This window comes from Lissotriton helveticus, chromosome 3_1 (assembly GCF_964261635.1).
Source record: "Lissotriton helveticus chromosome 3_1, aLisHel1.1, whole genome shotgun sequence".
NCBI lineage: Eukaryota > Metazoa > Chordata > Amphibia > Caudata > Salamandridae > Lissotriton > Lissotriton helveticus.
In genome coordinates, this window is record NC_136061.1 from 1,810,607,442 (window position 1) to 1,810,631,462 (window position 24,021).

A 24,021-nucleotide genomic window follows, 5' to 3' on the forward strand; every position below is an offset into this window, starting at 1 on the left:
ACCCACCCCTGTGTATGTCAGGGGAACGGAGATGTGTGTTTGTCCTAAGCAAGAACTCTAAAGGCGCCCCGCCTGACTTGAAAATGGCAACCTTCTCTCCTACTGTCGGATTTTACTCGACTACACTCGCTCACTAGGAGACTTACGGACACTGGCTCTTCCCTCATGCCGCACTTCAGCATAACGGGCACCCCCTTTAATGAGTCATAGATAATAATTAGAACTAACTGTTTTGGAACAGCAAAGTCTTAACCTCCTTGCCTGACCACGAGATGGAAGCCACAGTGGACCTCACCGCGATGTACTTTTACTCCTGGACAATAAAACAACTGGTCATCGACCAGACCTTGATTATAGCCCGCAGCCGACCTGGATCCTGCTCACATGTACCTTGTGAACTTTCCCACGACCGCTGAGACCTTGCTACCTGACCGATGCCCGATGTAGCTACCTCGATAACTAAATAAATAAATAAAATAAATAGGGGAGATGGGCTGTGGATTCCCTCCTCGGTCGTCACCTACCCAACCTCTCATTGGGCAGACCTTACTTCGCCTCGTCTGCCGTTTTCTCCCACCCCACCCTTTTTCCCCTCTCTGTACTATTTTTTTCTCGTCTTACCAGACCCTGGTCATAGCCCTCATCCGACATTGTTCAGAACCCCTATCCTGCTCACCCATCAGGACATTTATTCTGCAATCCTGCCCTTGACTGGTGAGACCTAGCTTTCTGACCGTTGCCCGGTGGAGCTACCTTGATAGCTATAGGGGAGATGGACTGTGGACCCCCTCCACGGCCGTCACCTACCCAGCTGGTTATTGGACAGACTTTCCTTCGTCTCTCCTGCCGTTATCTCCCTCCTTCCCCCTACACCCCTCCCCATTACCGTCCTATTTTTCCTTCCTCTATGCTCCTTTAATGTTTTTCGTATAACTGATGTAACCTGTAACTGTTATAACTGTGTAATAATGTGAAACCTAATGTAAAGCGCTCTGATACCCACGGGTCTAGCCAGCGCTATATAAAACTCATTAAATAAATAAATAAACAACTAAATTGCCTCTTTGATCACTAATAGCATTATCAAAGATGGTGGTAAGGCAGTTCATATTTGGAAACTATCAATGCTAATAAAGGCCACTGATGTACTATGGTTAAATACTTCCACGTTAGAGAGGGATAATGTTACTTACCCAGTAAGGATCTGTTCTTGGCATGTAGAGCTGTAGATTCACATGCTTTCCATACTTCTGCCATCTAGTGTTTGGTCTGGATGTTTGCAAGTTGTTTTTCTTCTAAGAAGTCTTTCCTAGTCACAAGGTAAGGTGACTCCTTTCGGTGATAGTGCGGCACATGGGCATTGACTCCATTGTTAGATTGTTTTCCTGCAAGAGGTTGGGAATGGAGTAAGAAAGTGTAGTATGGAGGAGCTTCGCGCGCATCCGAGATGGCCGCGTGAGCACAGGGCTCCCGAGGACCCTCGCTGCCTCCCGCATTTATCCTGGACAATATCCTGATTTGATGGAAGATTATTGAAGACACAACCCGGCTGATGTACTAGCAGGTTTTTGGGTCGAAATCGGACGCAGGGTCCCCGAGCTTTACCGTCTTGAAATTTGCGGCCTCCTCCATGGAACAGCCTGGATCTTGAGTTGTAGCAGTGCCAAGGTCGTAATTTAACAACAACGGCTTGAGGGGATCAGACCACAGCCTCACTTCACTTTCGGTTTCGTTTCTCCGGCGCACTGCCTCATATATGCGGTGTGTCTGTTGATCGGACGAGCCCCGATGCCAGCTCATTGAGTTTCGAGCGGGCGACTGTTTGGCTGTGGACTCCACTTGGCTCAACTTTGCCTCCTGTATTCTCGTGTGTGAATTTCAAGGAGCCATTTGGACTAGATCCCAAGCCTCCCTCCGGGGCACCCGACTCGCCATGACGGGCAAGCCTGAGGGTGAGAAACGGAAGGTTAAGACCACTATCCGTGGAGGTTCAACCCAGACGAATGTCATGGATCGCTATACACTTTCTAAAGGATCTCCTGGTGGCGCACCTAAGACCCGGGAGAAGGTTGTCGACGATCCTGCTGTGTTGGCGGACTTAACACTACAAGACGTGATGGGCGCCATTGCTGGTATTCAGTCTTCTATTGGCCAACAGTATGAGGCCTTGGCTCTGAAGTTGGACACGGTGGCTATTGATGCCAACCTCATTCGAACTGACTTGGCCAAGACGAATGAGAAAGTGAAGTCATTGGACCTAAAGACATCCAGCCTTACCACGGACGTGTCCGACCTGCAAACAGAAGTGCGCAATCTTAGATCTGCTAATGACTTTTTTGCTCGTCGTTTGGAAGATTTTGAAGGCCGTGCACAGCGCAATAACGTGCGTATTATTGGGGTCCCGGAAGATTCTAGTTCACTCGCCACGGATCTTCGTGTGGAGGACCTCATTCTTAATCATCTGGCACCAAAGGGCCTGAGCAAATTCTTTGCCATCGAACGTGCGCACAGAGTGCCAGGGGGACAGGCGAAGCCCGGTCTTCCCCCCGTCCGATTATTGCACGGATCTTCAACTTTAGAGATCGCGACGCCATTTTGCAGGCGGCACGGACAAGCGGCCCTACGCAGTTCGAGAACGCCGCTGTGAATTTTTATCCGGACTTTTCTCAATCGGTCCAGAAACAACGTATGGGATTTCAAGGTGTGAAACAGCGACTAAGAGACATGGAACTAAACTATGCTATGTTGTTCCCGGCCCGACTGCGTGTTGAATATGACAATCGAACATTTTTCTTTGTCAGGCCTGAGGAAGTGAGTGATTGGTTGGACACTTTGCCGACTCGCCGTGCTGGCCAGGAACATGCTGGTGGTGCTGAAGGGGGACTGATGGACCAAGAATGACTATGGTGCCTATGTCCGGAACACTATTCAACGTGATCAGCCGGAGCTCACTGACTTTTTTTGATCATTCCGTTCGTATCTTCGGAGGTAGCGGGGATGGCGGGACCCTTTCCTCCTCTGGGGTTTTCTTTGTGTAGATTAGTTCTTCGTTTGTAATTGTTAGGGCGACAGGCACGCTGCAAATTGGGGTGGCTTTTGAGTCGGTGCAGGGTGGGGGGGAGTTGTGTTGGGAACCTTGGGGGGAGGGGGGGACATGTTCTGGGATTGTTTGTTTTTTCTTCTTCAAGGCAAGGTACTTTCATTATCTTTGACATCGGTGTGATGCTCGTTTTGCGATGGGAGTTAATTGTGGATCTGGATGGGGGGTAGAGGGTTGAGGGTATTATGCTGGAATGTGAATGGGTTGGGTGATCGCATAAGGAGAGGGGTGGTTATGCAGCTGTTACGGCGCCTTTCGCCTGATGTCGTTCTGCTACAAGAGACACATTTGATAGGAAACACTTGTCACGCTCTTAATAGACGGGGTTATCGTCTTGCTGCCCATTCTGGATTTACATCTAGTTCTAGAGGAGTGGGTATTCTGCTTAGGGTTTCCCTCCCCCTCGAGGTTGATGATGTGATCCTCGATGCCAGAGGTCGCTATGTTGCACTTGTCGGGGGGTGGGAGGGAAAACCGATCTCGTTGGTGTCAGTTTATGTCCCCCCGGGCTTGCAATCCACGACATTTGCGGACCTGGGGCGGATGGTTCTGGGTCTCCCGGAGGGTGTTTTGATACTGGGTGGTGATTTTAACTCCGTCATTTCTGGCAGGATAGACCGCTCTCCCCCCCGAGATCTTCCTACTGCTCAATCCTGGTTGGGTGACTTCCTGGAAATATTGGGCCTCATAGACTGTTGGAGACTAATGCATCCAGAGCAAACACAGTTTACTTTCCACTCGGGGGCTCATGGCAGTCTTTCTAGATTAGATTATATCCTGATACCGGCGGCACTGTCCCCCTCGATTGGAGAGGTTAGACACCTGGCCCGGGGTATATCGGACCACTCCCCTATTTGGTTTCATTTCAATCTTGGCATCGGGGCCGAGGGCAGGGTGGCTCAGATTAACCCCTGGTATCTCCTCAACCCGAACACACGCGCTGAATTGATTAAATCATTCGATCTGTATTTTACTGAGAATGCTGGTTCTGTATCCTCACCTGTCTCTTTGTGGGAAGCTTTTAAGACTGTGATCAGGGGACAGGCATTGTCTTTGGTGGGGTGTGCCAAGAAATGTAAGAATGAGGCAATTGTTCAGCTCAAGACTGAAATCACAGATCTGGAGGCGGCATTGGAGCGGGGGGTGTCTCGAGAAGCATTACATGTCCTCCGCCTTAAACAATTAGAATATAAAACTTTGGTTACTGATGCGGCAAAGACGATGAGTAGGGAACAGCAGGAAAGGCTCTATGATGTGGGTGATAAGGCAGGAAAATTGATTGCCTGGCTGGACAGAAGGGAGAGGGCGAATCGAGTGGTTCCGGTGATTGAGACATGCGATGGTGTGAGTGTAACTGATCCTGTTGGAATTGTTGAATGCTTTGCTGATTATTTTCGAGAGGTCTATACCTCGGTGTCCGACAGGCCTGAAGAGGATTCGCACTTGTTGCTTCGGGACATAGCGCTCCCATGTTTGTCGGAATCGGAGCGTGATTGCTTGGATGCCACGCCCTCGGTGGATGAGGTGGCTCTCGCGCTGCGCTCCCTTCGCTCCGGCAAGGCTCTGGGTCCCAATGGCCTTCCTGTGGAACTGTATAAGTTACGCCCTGATATTTTAGCTCCCTATCTCCGTGATATGTTTTTGGCTGCGCGAGATAATGGCTCCCTCCCTAGAGATCAGCGTCTTGCGACCATTGTGGTGATCCATAAGGAGGGCAAACCACGAGATCGCTGCTCGTCTTATAGACCCATTTCGCTCTTAAATGCGGAGCCCAAGATCCTCGCCAAATTGCTTGCTAATCGTCTGATTACGGTAATTGGCGACCTGATTCATCCGGATCAATCCGGTTTTATCCCGCACCGTAATACGGCATTAAATTTGCGACGTCTGCATGGTGTTCTTGCGAGGGCTCCGACGCTGCGTGAACCGGCCATCTTGGCGTCCTTGGACGCCTCGATGGCCTTTGATACAATCGAGTGGTCTTATCTCTGGGCGGTACTCGCCAAGTTTGGATTCGGCGCGGGTTTTCTTGGTTGGGTCAAACTCCTGTATGAAACACCACTAGCCCAGGTGGTGATTAATGGCCGCGTCTCCGTGCCTTTTACTCTCGGGAGGGGCACACGACAGGGTTGTCCGTTGTCCCCGCTACTTTTTGCTCTGGCGTTGGAGCCTCTCGTCGCTTGGCTACGGTGGGAACCTTCGATAAAGGGTATACGCTGGACGCCGGAATTTGAGGATCGTATTTCCTTATACACGGATGATATTTTATTGTACCTAACGTCTCCCCAAAAATCGCTCAATGTGTTGTTCAACGTACTTACCTCCTTCGGGAAGAACTCGGGCCTCATCATTAATTGGTCGAAATCCTACATTTATGTACTTGCGGGCGATGTCCCTCGTTTGCCACGGGGCTGTCCCATCCAGTTGTCGCAGTCTGGCTTTAAGTACTTGGGTGTGTTTATCTCGATGGATTTGGCGGTTCGCTATGAACGTAATTTGCTCCCCCCGCTCCAACGGTTACGCTCCGATGTAGCGCGTTGGCGTAAATTACCGTTGTCTCTCCTAGGGCGTGCGGCCCTTTTTAAGATGATGTCCTTGCCACGGTTCCTATATGCCCTCCAGAATAGTTTTGATGTCATCCCGTCAAAATATTTTCGGGAAGTAGAATCGTTGCAGAGGCAACTAATATGGGACGGACGTTCACGCATAGCTCTTCCGAAATTGACACTTCCCTGGTATGATGGCGGTATAGCGCTCCCGGATATTCGTAGGTATTATTGGGCTTCCCACCTTGCTGCTATCAACCACGGGATGTATGGCCCGGTGTGGAATCCAGCATTTGAAATGGACAAGTGGCTGCTCCCGGGTGGTGATTACTATAGGGCACTTTACTCGGGGTCCTCCTGTTCACAACTCACGGGACCTACCGCTATATCTGTGCGGGTATGGCATAGAGCAACGGCGGCTATGGGCTGGAGTGATAAATTAACGGGTGCGACACCGCTCTATGCCTCTGAGAAACTGGGTGGCCTATGGAGGACGAAGGGATTTGATAAGTGGGACATGATCGGTATTGGTAAAGTGCGTGATCTCTGGGTTAAAGGAAAGGTTAAGGCCTTCTCGGAACTGCAAATAGAGTATAAGCTGAGTGATAGGGAAAGATTTCGTTACATCCAGGTACGTCATGCTCTGAACTCTGTGTTGCCAGTGGGTAGTGCTATTCCGGATTCCTCTCCCCTCGAAGATCGTATACTAGATGGCTATGTGCCGGATAGTACTATCTCACTGTTCTATAAGAAAATGATTAATGACCGATCGAGTCTGCTCGATCGCCTCCATGAGGCCTGGATTGCTGATGGTATTGAACTGGATGACGAGGACTGGTAGTCCGCGATCTCCTCTCCCAAGGAGGTGGCGATTCCGGCCCGCCTCCGTCTGGTCCAACTCAAGATCCTCCACAGAATCTATGTCACTGGTCCCCGTCTGATTCATATGGGTTTCTCAACGGATGGCATGTGTCGGCGTGGATGTGGTCTCCTTGGCACCTATCTCCATATCATATGGGAATGCCCTGAGGTGGTGCGATTCTGGAAACGTATACATGAGATTATGGATGATGTCACGGGTGTTGTGATGATGCCGGAAGCCCGACAATGCTTATTGAATGTATGGGGCCCGAATGACTATGACGTGTCGCAGCTTCGGTGGGTGACTCTGGCCAATATGGTTGCGAAGAGGGATATTGCTCAGTTGTGGGGATCCCCAAGGCCGCCTACAGTGATTGCTTGGAAAGAGAGTTTGGACTGGTGCATGTTTCGAGAGAAAACAGTGTGTATCGCAAGAGGCAGGCCCAAAAAATGGGGGAAGATTTGGAACCCTTGGAACTCATACCGTGGAGATATTTGTACGCCCCCGCTCACTGCTATCCCGAGTCCTTCCCAGTCGCCCTGACCTACATTCCTTCCAGCTGTGGTATATTGTGCTGTTCATATGCCATTCTGCCTCTGCCTCTGCCTCACCTCATCTGTATTCAAAGACTTTTTTCTCCTGCTATTATGTATCTCCCGTCCTCCTTGAGCACAGACCTGATTGGCTGTATTATTACTGTACTGCCTTGCTTGTTTGTTTGATGTTTTGTTTCTTTGTGTTCAAATAATAAAAAGTAAAAAAAAAAAAAAAGAAAGTGCAGTATATAGATGTCCATGCATATAAATGTGTAATGAAGAACTGCAAACAACTGGGGGCGTAATAATCTGCAGCTCTACATGCCAAGAACAGAGCTTACTGGGTAAGTAACATTATGCGTTCGAGGCCTGTGTGCTGTAGATACACATGCTTTGCATAGACTATAAAACAGTACACTCCCAAAGCATTGGATAGCCTGTAGGTGTTGCAGTTGTTTGGAACAGTGATTTGAGTACTGCTTGGCCTACGTTAGCTCGTTGATGTGCTAACACATCTATGCAATCATGTTTGGTAAATGTGTGTGGTGAAGACCATGTAGCTGCCTTACATATGTCAGCTACCGTAATGTTACCTTAAAAGGCCTCAGAAGCCCCTATTTTGCGAGTGGAATGCGCTCTAGGGGAAATCGTTAAAGTTCTTTTAGCTTTAGCATAGCATGTTTGAATGCAATCCATCTGGCAATACCAGATCTAGAGATAGGATTGCCTTTGTGAGTTGGAGCAAATGCAACTAACAGTTGTTTTGTTTTGCAAAAGTCTTTTGTTCTATCTATGTAGTATAGTAAAGCTGTTTTAATATCAAGCGTGTGAAGAGCGCGTTTTGCCACAGAATCAGGTTGAGGAAAGAAGACTGGCAACTCAACCGAATGGTTTATATGAAAAGCAGAAACTACCTTGGGGAGGATATTTGGTTTGGTACAGAGAAATATCCTATCTTCATGTAGGTGAAAGAAAGGTTCTTCCAACGTTAATGCCTGTAGCTCACCAACTCTCCTTATTGATGTGATCGCAATGAGGAATGCAACTTTCCACGAGAGGAACTGTAAAAGGCACTTGTGTAATGGTTCAAAAGGTGGACCCCTGAGCCTTGTGAGAACAATGTTAAGATTCCGTACTGGGGCAGGGGGAATCCTTGGTGGTATTACTCTATTTAAGCCTACCATGAAAGCTTTTATTACTTGAACTCTAAATAGTGATAGATGTTACCTATTTTGCAAGAAGGCAGCTACTGTTGCAAGGTGCAAACAAATAGACGTACACGCTAGTCCTGTTTGCTGTAAATTTAACAGGTAATAGATGTTTTGTATGGAAGCATCTAAATGATTGATTTAGTTGTTGCAGTATAAAGCAAATCTTTTCCATTTTGCTGCATAGCAAGCTGTGGTGGCAGGCCTTCTTGCTTCTTTTAGAATATTCATACAATCTGGTGTTAAATTTAAATATGTAGAACAAAGAGAGGGAAAGGGATTTCCACTGCTTGGAGGGGAATACTCCTGATCCACTTAATGGTCAGATAAACAAACAAATGGAGGAGTACCACCCTAAGACCTAAAGAGGTCTCAGTAGAGGGGAGAAGGAGCAAAAGAAAAGGGAATTATCCTTTTCTAAGAAGACCCCTCACTCACCAACCTGGTTGGTGACATGCTTCATCATCGGGGTCCCACCCGAACAGCCGAGTGCCATCCGGGTGTGCTGCGACACCTGACTACAGTGGAGCGGGTTGTTTTTGTGTGAAGTTGTGAGTGTAAAAAAGTGGATTAAAAATTGTCCTGGTATAACTCAGTAGAAAAACTTTTATTCTTGAGTTACTGGACAATATTAAAAAAGTTTTTCAGATACATGTATGGATATTATTGGTCCATTGTTATCTATAAATAGTGAAAAAAGTGAAAAGTGACGGTCTACATGTTTCAACCTGTATGGAAAATTGCCAGGTTTTCGTCAGGACCAGAGTGCGTGATCTGGGTGGTATACACACGCTAAGGTGTACCCTGCCCTCGATCACCAAAGACCAATCTGTATACTTACAGTTGGCGCCCTGTCATCCAGTGTAAGAAAGAGAAAAAAACTCCGCTCCCCGTGGCCACGGAGAGCGGAGATCGCAGACTAGGTGCATCAGCGGTCATTTAACTCGGGCACAATTGTGTCAATAGGGTTAGCGGCACGATCCCGACTCCCATGAGGCACATTAATCTGGAAATTCCAGTTTTTTTCTCTTTCTTACACTGGATGAAAGGGCACCAACTGTAAGTATACAGATTGGTATTTGGTGATCGAGGGCAGGGTACACCTTAGCGTGTGTATACCACCCAGATCACGCACTCTGGTCCTGAAGAAAACCTGGCAATTTTCCATACAGGTTGAAACATGTAGACCGTCACTTTTCACTATTTATAGATAACAATGGACCAATAATATCCATACATGTATCTGAAAAACCTTTTTAATATTGTCCAGTAGCTCAAGAATAAAAGTTGTTCCTACTGAGTTATACCAGGACAATTTTTAATCCACTTTTTTACACTCACTTCACACACACAAAAAAACCGCTCCTCTGTAGTCAGGTGTCACAGTACACCTGGACGGCACTCAGTTGTTCAGGTGGGACCCCGATGATGAAGCATGTCACCAACCAGGTTGGTGAGTAAGGGGTCTTCTTAGAAAAGGATAATTTCCTTTTCTTTTGCTCCTTCTCCCCTCTCCTACTCTACTGAGACCTCTTTAGGTCTAAGGGTGGTACTCCTCCATTTGTTTGTTTATCTGATAAATTTAAATTACCAAACTCTATGACTTCAGCCGCCAGATCACCAGATTTAGTTCCTTGAGATTTGGATGTCCGCTTTCTCCATGGTTCTGTGTGAGGAGACTGGAGGTGAGGTGTAGCTTTTGATGTGGAACTACTGACAGCTCCAACAGGGAGGTGAACCATGGTTGACAGGCCCATGTGCGAGCTACTAGAATCAGTGTGAGGGATGTTTCCTGAGTTTCCGAACCACACACGGAATGAGTGGAAGAGGCGGAAAAGCGTAGGCAAATATCCCTGACCAGTTAATTCATAAGGCACTGCCCTTTAAGAGCGGGTGTGGGAACCTGGAGCTAAAGCTTGGGCATTTTGCGTTTTAGACTGTGGCAAACAAGTCTACTTGTGGAAAACCGCATTGTTGGAAAAAGGGAAGGAGAACTTGGGGATGAAGTTCCCACTCATGAATTTGCTGTCAACATTTTGATTGTTTACTCTACGAGATGTTCTGCAGTAGATAAATCTTGTGATGGATTTCCCATTTCCAAATGGCTTGAGCAAGTGTTGACAGTTGGAGAGAGTGCCCCCCCACCCCTCCCCGTTTGTTCACATAGTACATTGCTGTCATGCTGTCCGTTCGGACTAAGACAGTGTTGGTGAATAGGTGAGTTTGAAAAGTGCCAGAAAAACTGCTAAAAGCTCTAGGTGGGAGAGCCTTGTGCTTGTTTCTCCACAGTCCTTGTATTGTGTAACCCTTGAGATGAGCCCCCCAACCTGTTAGAGATGTGTCTGCTGTGAGCATGATCTGTGGAATAGGATCGATGAAAGGCTGGCCTTTTGATAAGTTTAGTGGGTTCCACTACTGCAGAGAGCGATGGGTACGGTCGTCTACCAACACTAGATCGGTTAACTTACCCTGTGACTGATCCCACTGACGTGCTAAGCACTCTTGCAGGGGGGGCATGTGAAGCCTTGCATGGGGTACAATTGTGATGCAAGCAGCCATCGTACCCAGCAGTTGCATGAACTCTCATGCTAGTAAAGCTTGGTTGGGTTAAAACTGTAGAATCATAGCCTGAATATTGCAAATTCTAGCTACACAGGGATTAGCTAGATCTTTGACTGTGTCTAGACTTGTTCTTAAGTAAGACTGCATCTGTGACGGATGTAGGTGAGATTTATGAGCATAGATGGTGAACCCCAGTTGATGAAGTAGATCTATTGTGATCTGTGTGTGTTGTAGACCGTTCCTTTGAGAGCTGGCTTTGATAAGCCAGTTGTCTAGATAGGGGAAGACGTGAATTTGTTGTCTTCTGAGATGAGCAGCGACTACCACCAGACATTTGGTAAAAACTATGGGTGCTGTAGTCACTCTGAAGGGAAGCACCTTGAATTGGTAATGCTTGCCCGCTATCACAAATCTGAGGTATTTGCGATGAGCCGGATGAATTGGAACGTGAAAATACGTGCCCTTTAAATTTAGGGGAGACAAAGTCTGTGCTTTGTAAAAGTGAGAGTACGTGTTGAAGTGTCACCATGAGAAAGTGCTCCGACAGTGTATAGCGGTTTAGCTCTCTGAGATCCAGAATAGGTCGTAGGGAACCGCCCTTTTTGGGGATGAGAAAGTATAGAGAGTAAACCCCTGAGTCGTGGAACTGTATTGGAACCGGCTCTATTGCCCCTTTCAGTAAGAGGGACTGAACCTCTTGTTTCAGCAAGTCTATGTGTTCTGGAGACAACTTGTGAGACCGAGGTGGAATGTTTGGGGATTGCTGGTAAGCTTCAGGCAATAACCATGTTGGATAATTCCAAGCACCCATTTATATGATGTTTTAGAGTGCCAAACGGGGAGAAATTATTGAAGTCTTCCCCCGACAGGTGTGGTGTAATTGGGGGGAAGCGTGGGCAAGTCACTGCTTGTTGGGGGAAGAGGAGTTAGACCGAGGTGAAATGTTTGGGGATAGCCAGTAAGCTCCAGGCAATAACCATGTTGGATAATTCCAAGCACCCATTTGTAAATGTAAATGTAAATGTATTTATATAGCGCAAATCACCGACACGGTATCTAAGCGCTTGCTTAGGGAACCCGTCCTGGTATTCCCCTGTGAGATACCCCGGCAGGGTATCCACAAGGTGAAAGCCAGGCATCCCGCCGCGAGGGGCTGTAGTGGAGATTAAGCAAGCTATTGCCCAGAGTCACAGAGTGTGACCCCGTGAGTCGAGGTGGCACCGGAGCGAGAATTGTCGAGTCCGTGGAATTTTTGAGCCCGAGACCCGCCGAGGCGGGGAATCGAACCCTGGTCCACGGCCGATCTCAGCTTCCGGGTCTGCCGCCTCTAACCACTGAGCCACGCTTCTCCACTTTTGTCTGATGTTATAGAGTGCTAAACGGGGAGAAATTGTTGAAGTCTTTCTCTGACAGGGATTGTGTAATCGGGGGGAAGTGGGGTGTGTTGTCCTTACCCCTATCCTTTAAGTTTTTGCCTCTGTATCCTCCTTGAAAAAACCCTCTGGATGGAGAGGACTGATTGTTACTTTTATAAGTGGAGGTCTTTTGATCTGGGGATGGAGTTTCTGACCCTCCTCTTTAAAATGAGCGACAAAAGGAGCCTCTGATGGAGGTAGTCTGGAGTACTACCATAGATTTAGCTACCTCTGTGTCCTGCTTCATTTTCTCTAACGCCTGTTCGACGTTAGGAGCAAATAGGTGTTCCTTATCAAAGGGTGTGTTAAGGATTGATTGTTGGACTTCAGGTTTAAACCCTAAAGTCCTTACCCAAGCGTGTCTCCTCATCAGAATGCTAGTGTTAATCTCTCTAGCTGCAGTGTCTGCAGCATCTAGAGCACAGCGTATGAAGGAATTAGAAATGAGCTTATCCTCATTTACTAAGTCTTGTGCCTTAGTCTTATGCTCATCTGGGAGATATTGGAGCAATTGCTTAATTTCGCCCCAGTGTGCCATGTCATACCTGGCTAAGAGGCCCTGCGTATTTGCAATGCACCATTGATTTTCTGCTTGAGCAGCTATGCGCTTGCCAGAAGCATCAATGAATTTTGACTCTTTATCTAGCGGAGAAGCATCTCCTGATGTTTGAGAATTCGCCAGCTTACGAGCATTAACTAGGGAATCTAATGGTAATTGTCCCTTTATAAATATAGGATCTATAGGAGAGGCCTTATATTTTTTGTCCACCCTAGGAGTCAGGATGCGTTCTCTGATTGGGTCTTTGAAAATCTCATCAGCATGTGGCATCATGCCTTTAAGCATGGGAAGTGTCTGTGATAACCTGTGTGTAGAAGCTAAAGTCTCAAACAAAAAATCTTCTAGTAATTCTTTGTGAAGTTTAACCCCATGGTAATGTGCAGCCCTGGAAATGAGCTCTAGGTGTGATGCATTGTCTTCTTGAGGAGATGGTATGGTTGGGTAAAGGTCTGGATCAGTATCACCTGGGGTGTCAATTATGTAATCTGTCCATGGATCTATAGGGATATTCATCCCCCCATCATCTGCATCGTCATGGTGTGATTGTAGGGAATCCTGAGGTGTAATATGCAAAGGATTCTGAGGTGGAGACGGAGGTGCGAGAGCAGATGATGGAAGATGGAAAGGACTTGTAGCTACAGATTTGTTCTTTAAGGGGATCTTGTCAGAGATGTCCTCATTTTAAAGCTTGCGTTTTTGTGTAAATATGACCAGTCTTGGGGTTAATGTGTTGCCTCTTTTGATTTGGATCTGGTGTTAACGGAATAGTGTCCAGTTTTGGATCTGAAGGGTGCTCTTTGTGTTTTGGTGGCAGTATTTTCACTTTCGGCAGAGGATGGCCTTTTGGCGTAGAAGGTTTCGGCTACGAAGGATGCCTGGGTTACGGCACAGAGGGTTTTGGCTCCAAGAAGGACTTCTGCTTGGAACCGGAGGGTTTCGGCTCCGAGGAAGATTTTTGGCGACTCAGTGCAGAGGCAGAAGGCTTGACTGGCTGTTTCGGAGCAGAGCCAGTGGGCAAGACGCTGGAAATGTCATATCGGTGCCAACCATAGCCAGAAGGCAGAGGTGGTGCCGAAGCCTTGTGTTTTTTTTCTTTGTGCTCGGGAGATAAGCACAAGTTGCACACCTTGTGTGAGTCGGTGCGCGGATACTCGGCGTGGCACTGAGGACAGAATTTAAACGGAGTCCGATCCATCGATGGAGAGCCTACTGGGTGCAGTTAGGCCTCAAAGGCCGTCCTTGAAGCTTTCTAATGGAAGGTCGATTCCGATGTCAAAACAATACGCGGAGAAGTGGAAACGCGTGTGGAAATAATACCGTTGAGGGTAGAGAGGAAAGCGCGTCAAGGGGAACCCAAAGAACGGTTTCGAACCGGAGCGCAGCAATACACGTCCGAACTCGATGGCGGAAAAAAACAATCTAACATGGTGTCGAAGCCCATGCACACTGTCAAGAAAGGAGGAGTCACCTTACCGCGTGACTAGGAAAGACTTCTTTGAAGAAAAACAACTTGCAAACATCCGGACCCAACACTAGATGGCAGGAGTACGCAAAGCATGTGTATCTACAGCACACATACCTTGAACATAGTATTTTTTTAAATTTTCAAGAGAGTTAATCAAATTTGATGTTAGATGTGAGGTCTTTAAATATGAAGATGTTTCTAAAGATTAATGGTTCAGATTGCCTTCTGTGCTCATTTTCCTTTACTTCAGTTAACTGTAAATAAAATAATGCCCTTGTTTCATATCTTTCTGAATGATAGTGTTCAGTTAAGTTCTGAGGGTGACATGTAGAGGTCAGGATGATTGCAGCCAGCCCCCAGGTCGAACAATGAGTATCCCTTATATAGAGAATCTAGCCTTGGCTGTATTTTTTACTTTATTGTTTTCCAACATCATGTTCACTTGTGGGACAAACAGCTGATCTCCATCAAATTGGTCTTTCAGCAGCTGCTGGTGGACTTCAGGGCAGACGCTTGAGATTCTGAGCTATGTATACAATGGGAGCAGAACGCTGGTGTTTGTCTAACTTGATGTGGTATTACCTGCACTGGATGTTGTCACTACCTCTTTTTTGGCAGGTCTCTGGCAGCTGCTCTATTTCTTCCCAGTGGTACCTGTCATATCTGGACAACCGGCACACTCAGCTTGTGAAGCACCATTGTATAGCTTTGCTCACAGTTACCCTTTCACCAGCTGCATCAATCTGCTAGCTCACCTTGTCTTGTGGTGAGTCATCCCCGATGCTTTTGGGTGAAGGCCCTTTTTCTAGTTGCGAGAACAGCAAGGGAATCTAGTAATGCATGGCAGTTAAAGTACAGGCCTTGCACTATTTTTTCCCCTTTGGGTAACAACCATTGTCTTTACCACGTAATTAAATATTTTTACTTGCACACTTTGTCATGCTTCTTAAGCATATAAAGGAAAAGAACTGAGTGTTCTGTCTTTGTGAACATCTCGACTAGGGAGTCGTTTTAATCCTCCTCCACCACTTGTAGTTTAAACTTGTGGTGGTCAGCTGCTATTTGATTGGCAGTATGTTATGATATTCTGTTATCCAAAGAAGGTTTTATCAAAAGATGGATCTTCCATGGGATCCATGCTGTAATCGTACCATGGATCAATTTCATTGTCTGTATGGCCATGCTCTTCGTATGGATCAGAAATGCCTAATATATGTTTGGTATCAAGAGTTTGTGTGCAGGGAACAAGCTGGTGACTGTGGCAGCGCTGGTGGGCTAGGGTCTCTATACCTATGTCATTTAAGCACAGGGATGTGTCCTGTGACAGGATCAATGTATATCTTTCTATGTCTGATATCTGGCTGCTCCAGCAGTTCCTGTGAAGGTGTAGGGTCTTTAGATGTCAAGGCATGTTTGGGAGCTGATTTTGGTATTAACCTCAGTACTGGGGTGAATGTTTTGGGATCCAAGTGCAAAGGCAAGAAAGGGTGCGTTAAGGGCTTTGTGGAGCTGAGGTTTGTTTTCAAGGTTGAGCGATTTCTGGGACAGTGATAGGTGCCTACTACTGAGGTCAATTCAGCAGTCTCAAAGTTCTCAAACCCTGGAGGGAAACTCCTGGGATGGTGTGGAAGGTTTAAGTGTTGGCTATTTGTTGGCAGCTGGAGTGTTGCAGGAAATGCCCTTCCTTGCCCCCCAATCTTCGACGATGGGCCTTTCGATGACTCAGTGGAGCTTTGGCGCTGCCTCATGTAGTAAGCCCACTGGCGTTCACTCCTCTACTGGATTTTGTTTTTTATTCTAAAGGTGTGGCAGACAGAACAGTTCGATTCTATATGTTCCCTTAGTAGGCAGAGAATACAAAGGGTATGCCGGTTGGACCATGAGAATTTGCTGTTGAATTTATGGCTAAACTGAAAAGGGTCTGTTCTTTGGTCCTTGGAGTCCAGCTAAAGGCTTCTATAGAACAACAGTTCTACAACTCCAAAAGCATGTCTCACCCTGAAGACCAATACAATTATCTTAGTTGCAGTTTCAGTCCGGGTGCATTGTGGGATTTGAGGCAGCATCGTTAGTCACCTCAACATGAAACCTCTATTTTGAGGGGGAAAAAACAACTTGCAATGTCTGCGCTCAATACTAGATGGCAGGGGTGTGTAATGCATGTGATCTACAGCAGCACATGCTACAAACATATTTGTTTTTAGGACTGCCGATATTGATGTCTGTTGTTTACGTCAAGACCAATGGCATGGAAAAAGCAATCTTACTTTTCTGCCCAGAGGGACCAAAATGTATCAGGTTATGAACATTTATGTCTAATTATTATGACTCAAACATGGAACACCTTTGTTTGTTAGTTGAATTTCATTTGTAATAGGGTGATTTTACTACTGTAACAGTTAACACGTCAATACCACCCAACTTTACCGCACAGTTATTTTGTAAATTAACCAGGTTGATCTTCCTTTTCAGGCACCATAGAAGTCACAACAGAGGTTGTTAATGTTTTTGTCTGCCCTTTCAACCTTTAGTTGGCACATCCAACAAGCTTCACAATACGTCATCATGGCAAGACGGAAACAAGCAAAAAAAACTCAGTACTTGCTGACCTATGGTAACCAAGTGCCATAAAGGGTACAAGGAATTAGGACACTGCCTGTTTGCTGCCCAACCCCTCAAACTACACATGAATGTTTAAACTGGCAACATATGTGAATCATTCATAATGTTTCTATCAAAAATGGGCTCAATGTCTTTTGTGTTCTGATGAATATATACCTCCTTTGGGAGTCCTGCTAGTAAGTATGGTTAAAGCATCAATACAGGAAAATTACAACACTGGAGAAACAATGTAAAGTTAGCACCAAATTTTGGATCCCTTTTTCCCCTTTTAGGAGTATTGTTAAGAGACCAGCCCATGGTCCGCGGCCAGAATTAACAACATTGTAATGAATAATAATTACAATTCTAATTCCAACTGCTTGACTGAAAGGAATTACACAGCTAGTGAATCTAAAACAGAATCAACATGTAAAATTATCTGCCAACAAGCATCATCATCAGATCTCAGCAAAAAATATAATTAAGTCTAGTGCAGAACCATGGATGAAAATAATGTTACTGTTAAAGATTAATAGTCTATAATCACAAGTATTCCAAACGATGGCCTTACTGACCATTGTTACCACTGAGAGCTCACTATAAGCTAAATATCTACATTTAACTTTCAGTACCAGAGCATCTTCATGATACTAGAGGTGACATTGCTTTAGTGAATTAGCGCTAAGATACTGGTTAAGCGATCTTATGTAGGTTGAAGGTCCTTCCACAAAACTGGCGGTAAAACCTGAAATCTGGCACTTCCGATCAGTAATGCGGGTCTTTGCCAAGCTCAGTATGCTTAATATCAGGATTCTTTTAACTTTGGAAAGTCTTCCACAATCAGTGTCCCTGGACATACTTTTGAAGGAATCTATTATGCACTGGAGTTAGCTATTTGAACTATTCTGGAACTTTACAAGCCAAAGCTAACCAGGTTCCCTGCTGTTTTTGATGATGACCATAAGAGGTTCCCCAATAGGCTGCACCAGGTAAGTAATGAAAAGAAAGAAGGAAAAAACGTAGCAGTGATGAAAACAGGTGTGGCTGTAAAACACGTAGAACAGGAAAGAATATGAATCCTTAGCCTTAATTGTTTTTCAACACATCTACTAACAAGCTAATAAAAGATTTTCAGCAAACTGGGAAGAAATGCTCTAGACATAAGGAGAATAAATCAAATTCTGATTATCAATTTGTAACCCGTTGCCAGCTTGACAAGTACCCAAAATGTATTAATGAAACCCACTTAGAGTCTACTAGAATTGGAAGAAGCCTCCAAATCTTATGTAGAGGTTTTCCTTATCAATTAAAAAAATGGGTGAAAAATTGGAATTTATTGAAACTCATAACAAAAAAATATAAGATGCTGTAGTGTACAATATATTACACAACGCACCCTGAGGTGCACATTCAAGTAAGAACGCTTTATCCGACCTTAAGTACCATAGTACTTATTTCTTAATATACAATCATGCACATTTATTTTGAAAAAAGGAAGCCCCAGTATTCTGATGTGTTAGCACCAAAAACAGCAGACCATTCTATTTCTTCAGACCAACTGGAAAGATTGACCAAGTTTGCCAATACTGTGTACATAAATATAATACATTCATCAAATTAAACAATATATTCTATTCTAGACAATGTCTGTACTTATGTCAATCTTTTAGCTGGAATTCCATTTCCCTTGCAGTAATACTGGAGGCATTCTTGTTTTGAACACAATTTACTCATTAAGAACTTCCTACACACAATCCGCTAGTCTTTTTAGCTGGAAACAAATTTACAAGGTGTGTGGAAAATTTGGATCTTTCAAGAACTACAACTGGTCTCAGATAATGAAGCTGTTTTAAGGCAAGGTCTCCACAGTCAGTCAGTGCCTTATCCAGTATGGACCTCAGGTTTTGTAAGGAAGGTACAGTTGATGTCTCTGTGGATGATGTTAAAGGGTGGCATGCAGCAACTTGTCTATGTAACAGAGATTCACTTAAACGTTTAGGTATGCGGACTTCTTTACTTTTTTTGTCAACAAAGTTATTTTGCATGTTACCTGTGTTCTGTAAAAAGCTAGGGGCACAGTATTTTTCAGGCTCCCACTCAGTTTGTTCTTCAAAATATTCATCCTTATGCTCTCGTTCTTGGATAAACTTTAAAAACGAAGATTCAAAACCCATTGGCTTAAATGACTTTAAATCAAAAGTTCTGGCCAAGGACTGCTTCTGGCAATTGTCTTTTGTACCAACCACATGTGCTGAACCTCGTTCCCTTTCATCACACCCCTTCTTTCTTTTTAAAGGCACCTGGAAACTGGAGAACCGAGATTTATTTTCTTTTTCTTTAGTTCCAGGATAGCTTTGCTCAACTTTACAGAATGAGGGCTCTGACGTATGGTCTCCAACACACGCAGTATTTGAACTGTTCTTATATTTCAACATGCCTTTGTAGAAAAATGATTCTGTGTCTAACAAGTCACTGCCCACTGCATTACTGTAATTTTCATTTTCTTTATCCCGATAATGAAAATCATTTTCGAGCAAACACTTTTTACTTTTATTACTTCTTTGCATGTTGTATTCTTTTGCATGCACCTCTAAGTGAGATTCACCTTTTTCCTCTGCACCATATTTAACACAAAGCACCAGGTTTTGATAGTGGTTTTCAATATAACCATTGCTAAAAAAGTGTGAACGTTTATAATGTCTTACGATGCTGCTTTCCAGTTTTACAACAGATAAACATCCATGTACCATACAAGGGAATTGTGTGTGCTTGACTTCCTCCAAGCACATATTTACTGCTTCCTCTCTTGTTCTAAACTTAGTTGCACCTTTGCTTTCAGTTTTTTCCCGTCTTTTACCAAAGCGCTTGTCAATTTTCTTGATTTTTTTTCTATTTGTGTGCAAATGACGTTTTTGTCTTATAGGGTCCGGTTTCTTATCAGCACCACTTTCCTCTCCTTCTAATATATTGCCTTCTAATTCGTCAGGTCTCCCAAAAATATCATCGTAACATTCCCTGTGACTGTAAAATACATGCTTTGAGTAAGTATTGTGGTGAGTGAAAAGTCTATCACAGCCATTTAATTCACATCGAATTTCAATATCTTTGTTTTGCATAATTTCTGTACTGTGATCTTCCAACTGATGATGTTTCAACTTGTCAAACGTGTAAAATATAGCAAGGCATTTAGGCTGGTCACATGAAAACCTTGCAGACTGAGTTACTGGCAAAAGTCTCTGATCATCTCCATTGTATACATTATGAATGTCACGGCAATGTTTTCCAAGAGCTTTTGAGCCGAGGAACTGCTTGTTACAGTCTTTGAATTTACACACAAATATTTTTTTGTACTTAGTATAGTTATTCTTTGATTTTGCTCTGTCTTTTTCCAAGCACAACTGCTCTTTGTTATAATGATGTGTAAGTCTGTAATGGCGAATTAAGCCTGATTGATTGGTAAAGGAAGAGCTGCAACCTTTATGAACACAATGGAACGGTTTGTGGTACTTATTCAAAATGTAACACAAATCTCCTTTGGCAGTTCTTTTGCTTCCTCTTCCTTCTATCAATTCCAAATCATCTCTGTGCCTGTCTTGAAGTAAAAATGTAGGTTTTTCACCACTATTAGAATCCATTTCTTCAGACTGCGAGTCATTATCAGTTTCAGAAGAGTAATCTCCTTTATGAAAACGACGCATTTCATGTTTCATCTTTTGCTCAAAGATATCAACATCGTCATCATCAAGGTCATCAACTGTTGATCGGAAAGCAGATACAGAGCAGCTACTGGAATTTCTGTTCACAATAGTTTCAAAGGGTGCCGGGAAACTTTTGTTTTCTTTACGTTTTCTTGCAGATATTAACCTTTGTGATAATTTCATCTTAGCGAGCTGATGCTTCTTTCTGTAATGAATGCTTAGGTGTGTTCTTCTTGTAAATGCTCTTTGACAAATATGACACTTAAAAGGTGCAAATCGATCTTTAAATACGCTGAACTGGAGTACACTTTCTTTTGAATAATGATGCTTTTTAATATAATGTACTAAAAGTGCATCTTTAGTCACAAATGAATACTTACAACCTTGAAGTTCACAATAGAAAGGTTTAGCAGCAAGCTGAGCTATACATTGCCTAGTAAATGTGTCCTGTTCAGAAATATTACGTTCAAAAATTGTACTGTCAACTGAGAAATTTGGAGATGTAGAACAGACAGAAGGAAATGATTGAAATGACTCAGAGATTGGTTTCTGCAATGAAGTGGAAGAAAGTATGTCTGGACTTGTGTTTTTTAGGCTTAAATGTTTCAAACCCAATAAAAGTTCCAACATAACATCTTCAGTACTCAGTACCCTGGGAAGAACAGAAATTGCAGTTTCGTGTGCTGTAGGCCGGCACAGTCCTCCTTTGAGAACATGTTTTCTTCTGGAATTGGTATTGCAAACTAACCGCCTTCTTTTGAAAGTGTCTCTTTTTTCAGATTGTTCTTGCCGAACACTAAGCTTTCTTGGCCGTTTAGTCTTCTGGTTAGCACTAAACAGCTGAAGAAGATTTCGCGCATTCATACCTGTTCTCTTCTTGGGTTTAAAATGGGTTGGATGATCAATTCGAAGATGTTTGTGCATGCCCCGTGTATTTTTGCGTGATACTCCACAGCCATCAAATCCACATGTAAATTTTTTGCCATCAAAGGTTACAGAAAAAATGTTAAATTGTTCTCTTAAACGGGTTGAAACAAAAAATTTGTTCGGACGAACATTTGAAACAGTGCGACTGTTATGCCTTTCACTCTGTGAGTGGGGTATATGATTTGCCCTCAAAGAAACAGTACTGGGGTTCTCTAAAAGTGCTAGTGGTTTCTCACTAGTGGTACTCTGGCTGCTTTCACTATGAACATTTTTATTTAAGTCAGATTCTATTTTGACTTCTGAAACCATTTCAGAATTTGATGACTGTGGGGCAAGGACTATCCTAGCGTCTAAATCAGAGGTTTGAATGGAATCTGACTTATTATGAAGCTGAAATGTGTGTTGACTGTTTTCTGATGGCTTTGTAACAAGCTCTTCAAGTTGGTGTGCTACTTGATTGACTGCTTTTGTGCTTGCAATTTCGTGGATTGCAAGGTGGTTCTCAAACTCTATTTTAGAAAAATAAAACTTTTTACAACCAGGAAAATTACATGCATTGGATGCATCTCTAAAATGCTGAGCTTCGTGGTGATAAAGCTGCCCTAAATCACTAAAAATAATGTTGCAACCTCTTAGTTCACATTTATATTGCAGTTCAGCATGGGTTTGTTTATGATTAATTAGCTCATTAACTGAACCAAATTTAGCAAAGCAATCGAGGGACACACACATATAAGGCAGTGGACCGACATGCACTTTTTCATGATCATGAAGATGAAAATCAGTGATAAAATGTCGCCTGCAAAATCCACACTTTTCCCTCCTGTTTTTAATATCCAAGTAATGTTTTGCATTTTCGTCATTGTTTTGGTGTTCAGCTTTCAAATGTACACCCAAGTATTTAAACTGTTTAAAAATTCTGGAGCAGCCAGTACCAGGGCATGGATACAAGTCTCTGTCCTGAAGATTGTAATCTTCTAATTGTGTAAATGTGATGTATTGAGAGGGATCAATAGGCTGTACATACGGGTGCTTATTTTCACTAAGTGATGTAGAAGACATTAGGGCGAATGTTTCCCTTGTAGACCTTGGGATTCTTTCTTTTCTAACAGGTTTTTTTCTAGGCCTGTGCCTAGATGGCATTTTGACATGCTCCATTACATGGGGAACAAAAACTTCCTTTTTCTTGAACTTTTTGACACACACTGGACATGTGAAAATACCATCTATAAGGTGCATTTTAGAATGATGAAGAATTCTAGCTTCTATCACATCCCTGTTACAGATTAGACAATGGAATTTATACTGTAGCCATCGCTGATACCTTTCAGAAGAGCCAACTGGCTTTTTAATCCCTACTGGACCCTTCGTTTTAGTTTCATTTGCATCACTTGACACACTTTCTTGTTCAAAGTGGTGTTCTTCTTTAACCTTTTCCATGTCACTTAAAGATGGTTCCATGATGTTACTGTCATTAGCTACACTTTGACTGCAGGCTTCTTGTTCCTCAGACTCGGACTCTGAAACTTCTTTTCCTAAAAGTTTAAGACAGTGGCGATTTAAAGTCTTCCAATCCCAAAATTCAGGATCAAATGGCCAATGAGCTTTTAGAGCCAGCAGGAGTTCACAGCGAAGAGAATTCGGAACAATTGCATTTTCTTCATCAAATTTTTGATCTGGTTGTAGATACAATGCTTCCAGTATGTTATATGCATCTTCATTGGGGTCAATCAAAAATTCAGTCAACTGACAAGCTCTCCTGACCTCAAGGTCATGTGGTAAGAGGCAAGCAACTGTTTTGCATACAGATGCTTTCATGTCATTTTCGTCGGATTTAATTTGTAGAGCTCTCATACAAAGTAGAATTGAAATCGGAAGACCTTCTTCTTCAGCCTGTAAGTCAAATGAAATATTATTAGTGCAGTTTATACAGCTATCAAGATATGGAGTATGTTACTTACCTTGTAAGCATCTATTCTTAGCGTCTAGTGCTGCAGATTCACATGTTATGTACACTTCTGCCACCTAGTGTTCAGCTTGGATCTACAACTAGTTTTTCTCGAAGAAGTCTTTTATTGCTAACGTGACGCTGAGTCTCTTCTTCAAGAGAATGCGTATGTTCAACGGCTCCATTGTTTAGATTGTTCATTTTGTTTCAGCCATAATGGTGAGTGACGGATGGAGCTAATCTAATGAAGGTATTATAAACGAATGATATGTGAACTAAACTAAAAATATATACAAATTTTGAATCTATAATGTGTAATACCTGTAAACCTGACACCAGCATATATGCCTACTGAGGAGGCGGAAGGGTGCAAGCGAATCTGCAGCACAACACGCTACGAATAGATACTTACTAGGTAAGTAACATGCTCCATTCATAGCATGGGTTGGCAGCAGATACACATGCTATGCTTAGACTGTAAACAGTACTCTTCTCTCGGTGGCTCTAGACATCTGAAATAGCGTCTGTAGAACTGCTTGCCCCACAAGAGATTGCTGCCTGGCCTGGATATCCACGCAATAGTGTTTAGTGAAC

At 43.9% G+C, this 24,021-nt stretch overlaps 1 protein-coding gene across 2 annotated transcripts in view; it reads right to left on the minus strand.

The window, feature by feature from the left end:
- Positions 1-18,169: 18,169 nt before the first annotated feature.
- The window catches only part of RLF (RLF zinc finger), a 320,814-nt gene continuing 314,962 nt past the window's right edge, over positions 18,170-24,021 (minus strand). For both annotated transcript variants that reach the window (XM_078682707.1, XM_078682708.1), the window contains one exon: positions 18,170-23,372. In XM_078682707.1, the coding sequence (XP_078538833.1) occupies positions 18,588-23,372 (4,785 nt within the window). In that variant the 3' untranslated portion in view covers positions 18,170-18,587. The remainder of the gene's footprint in view (positions 23,373-24,021) is intronic.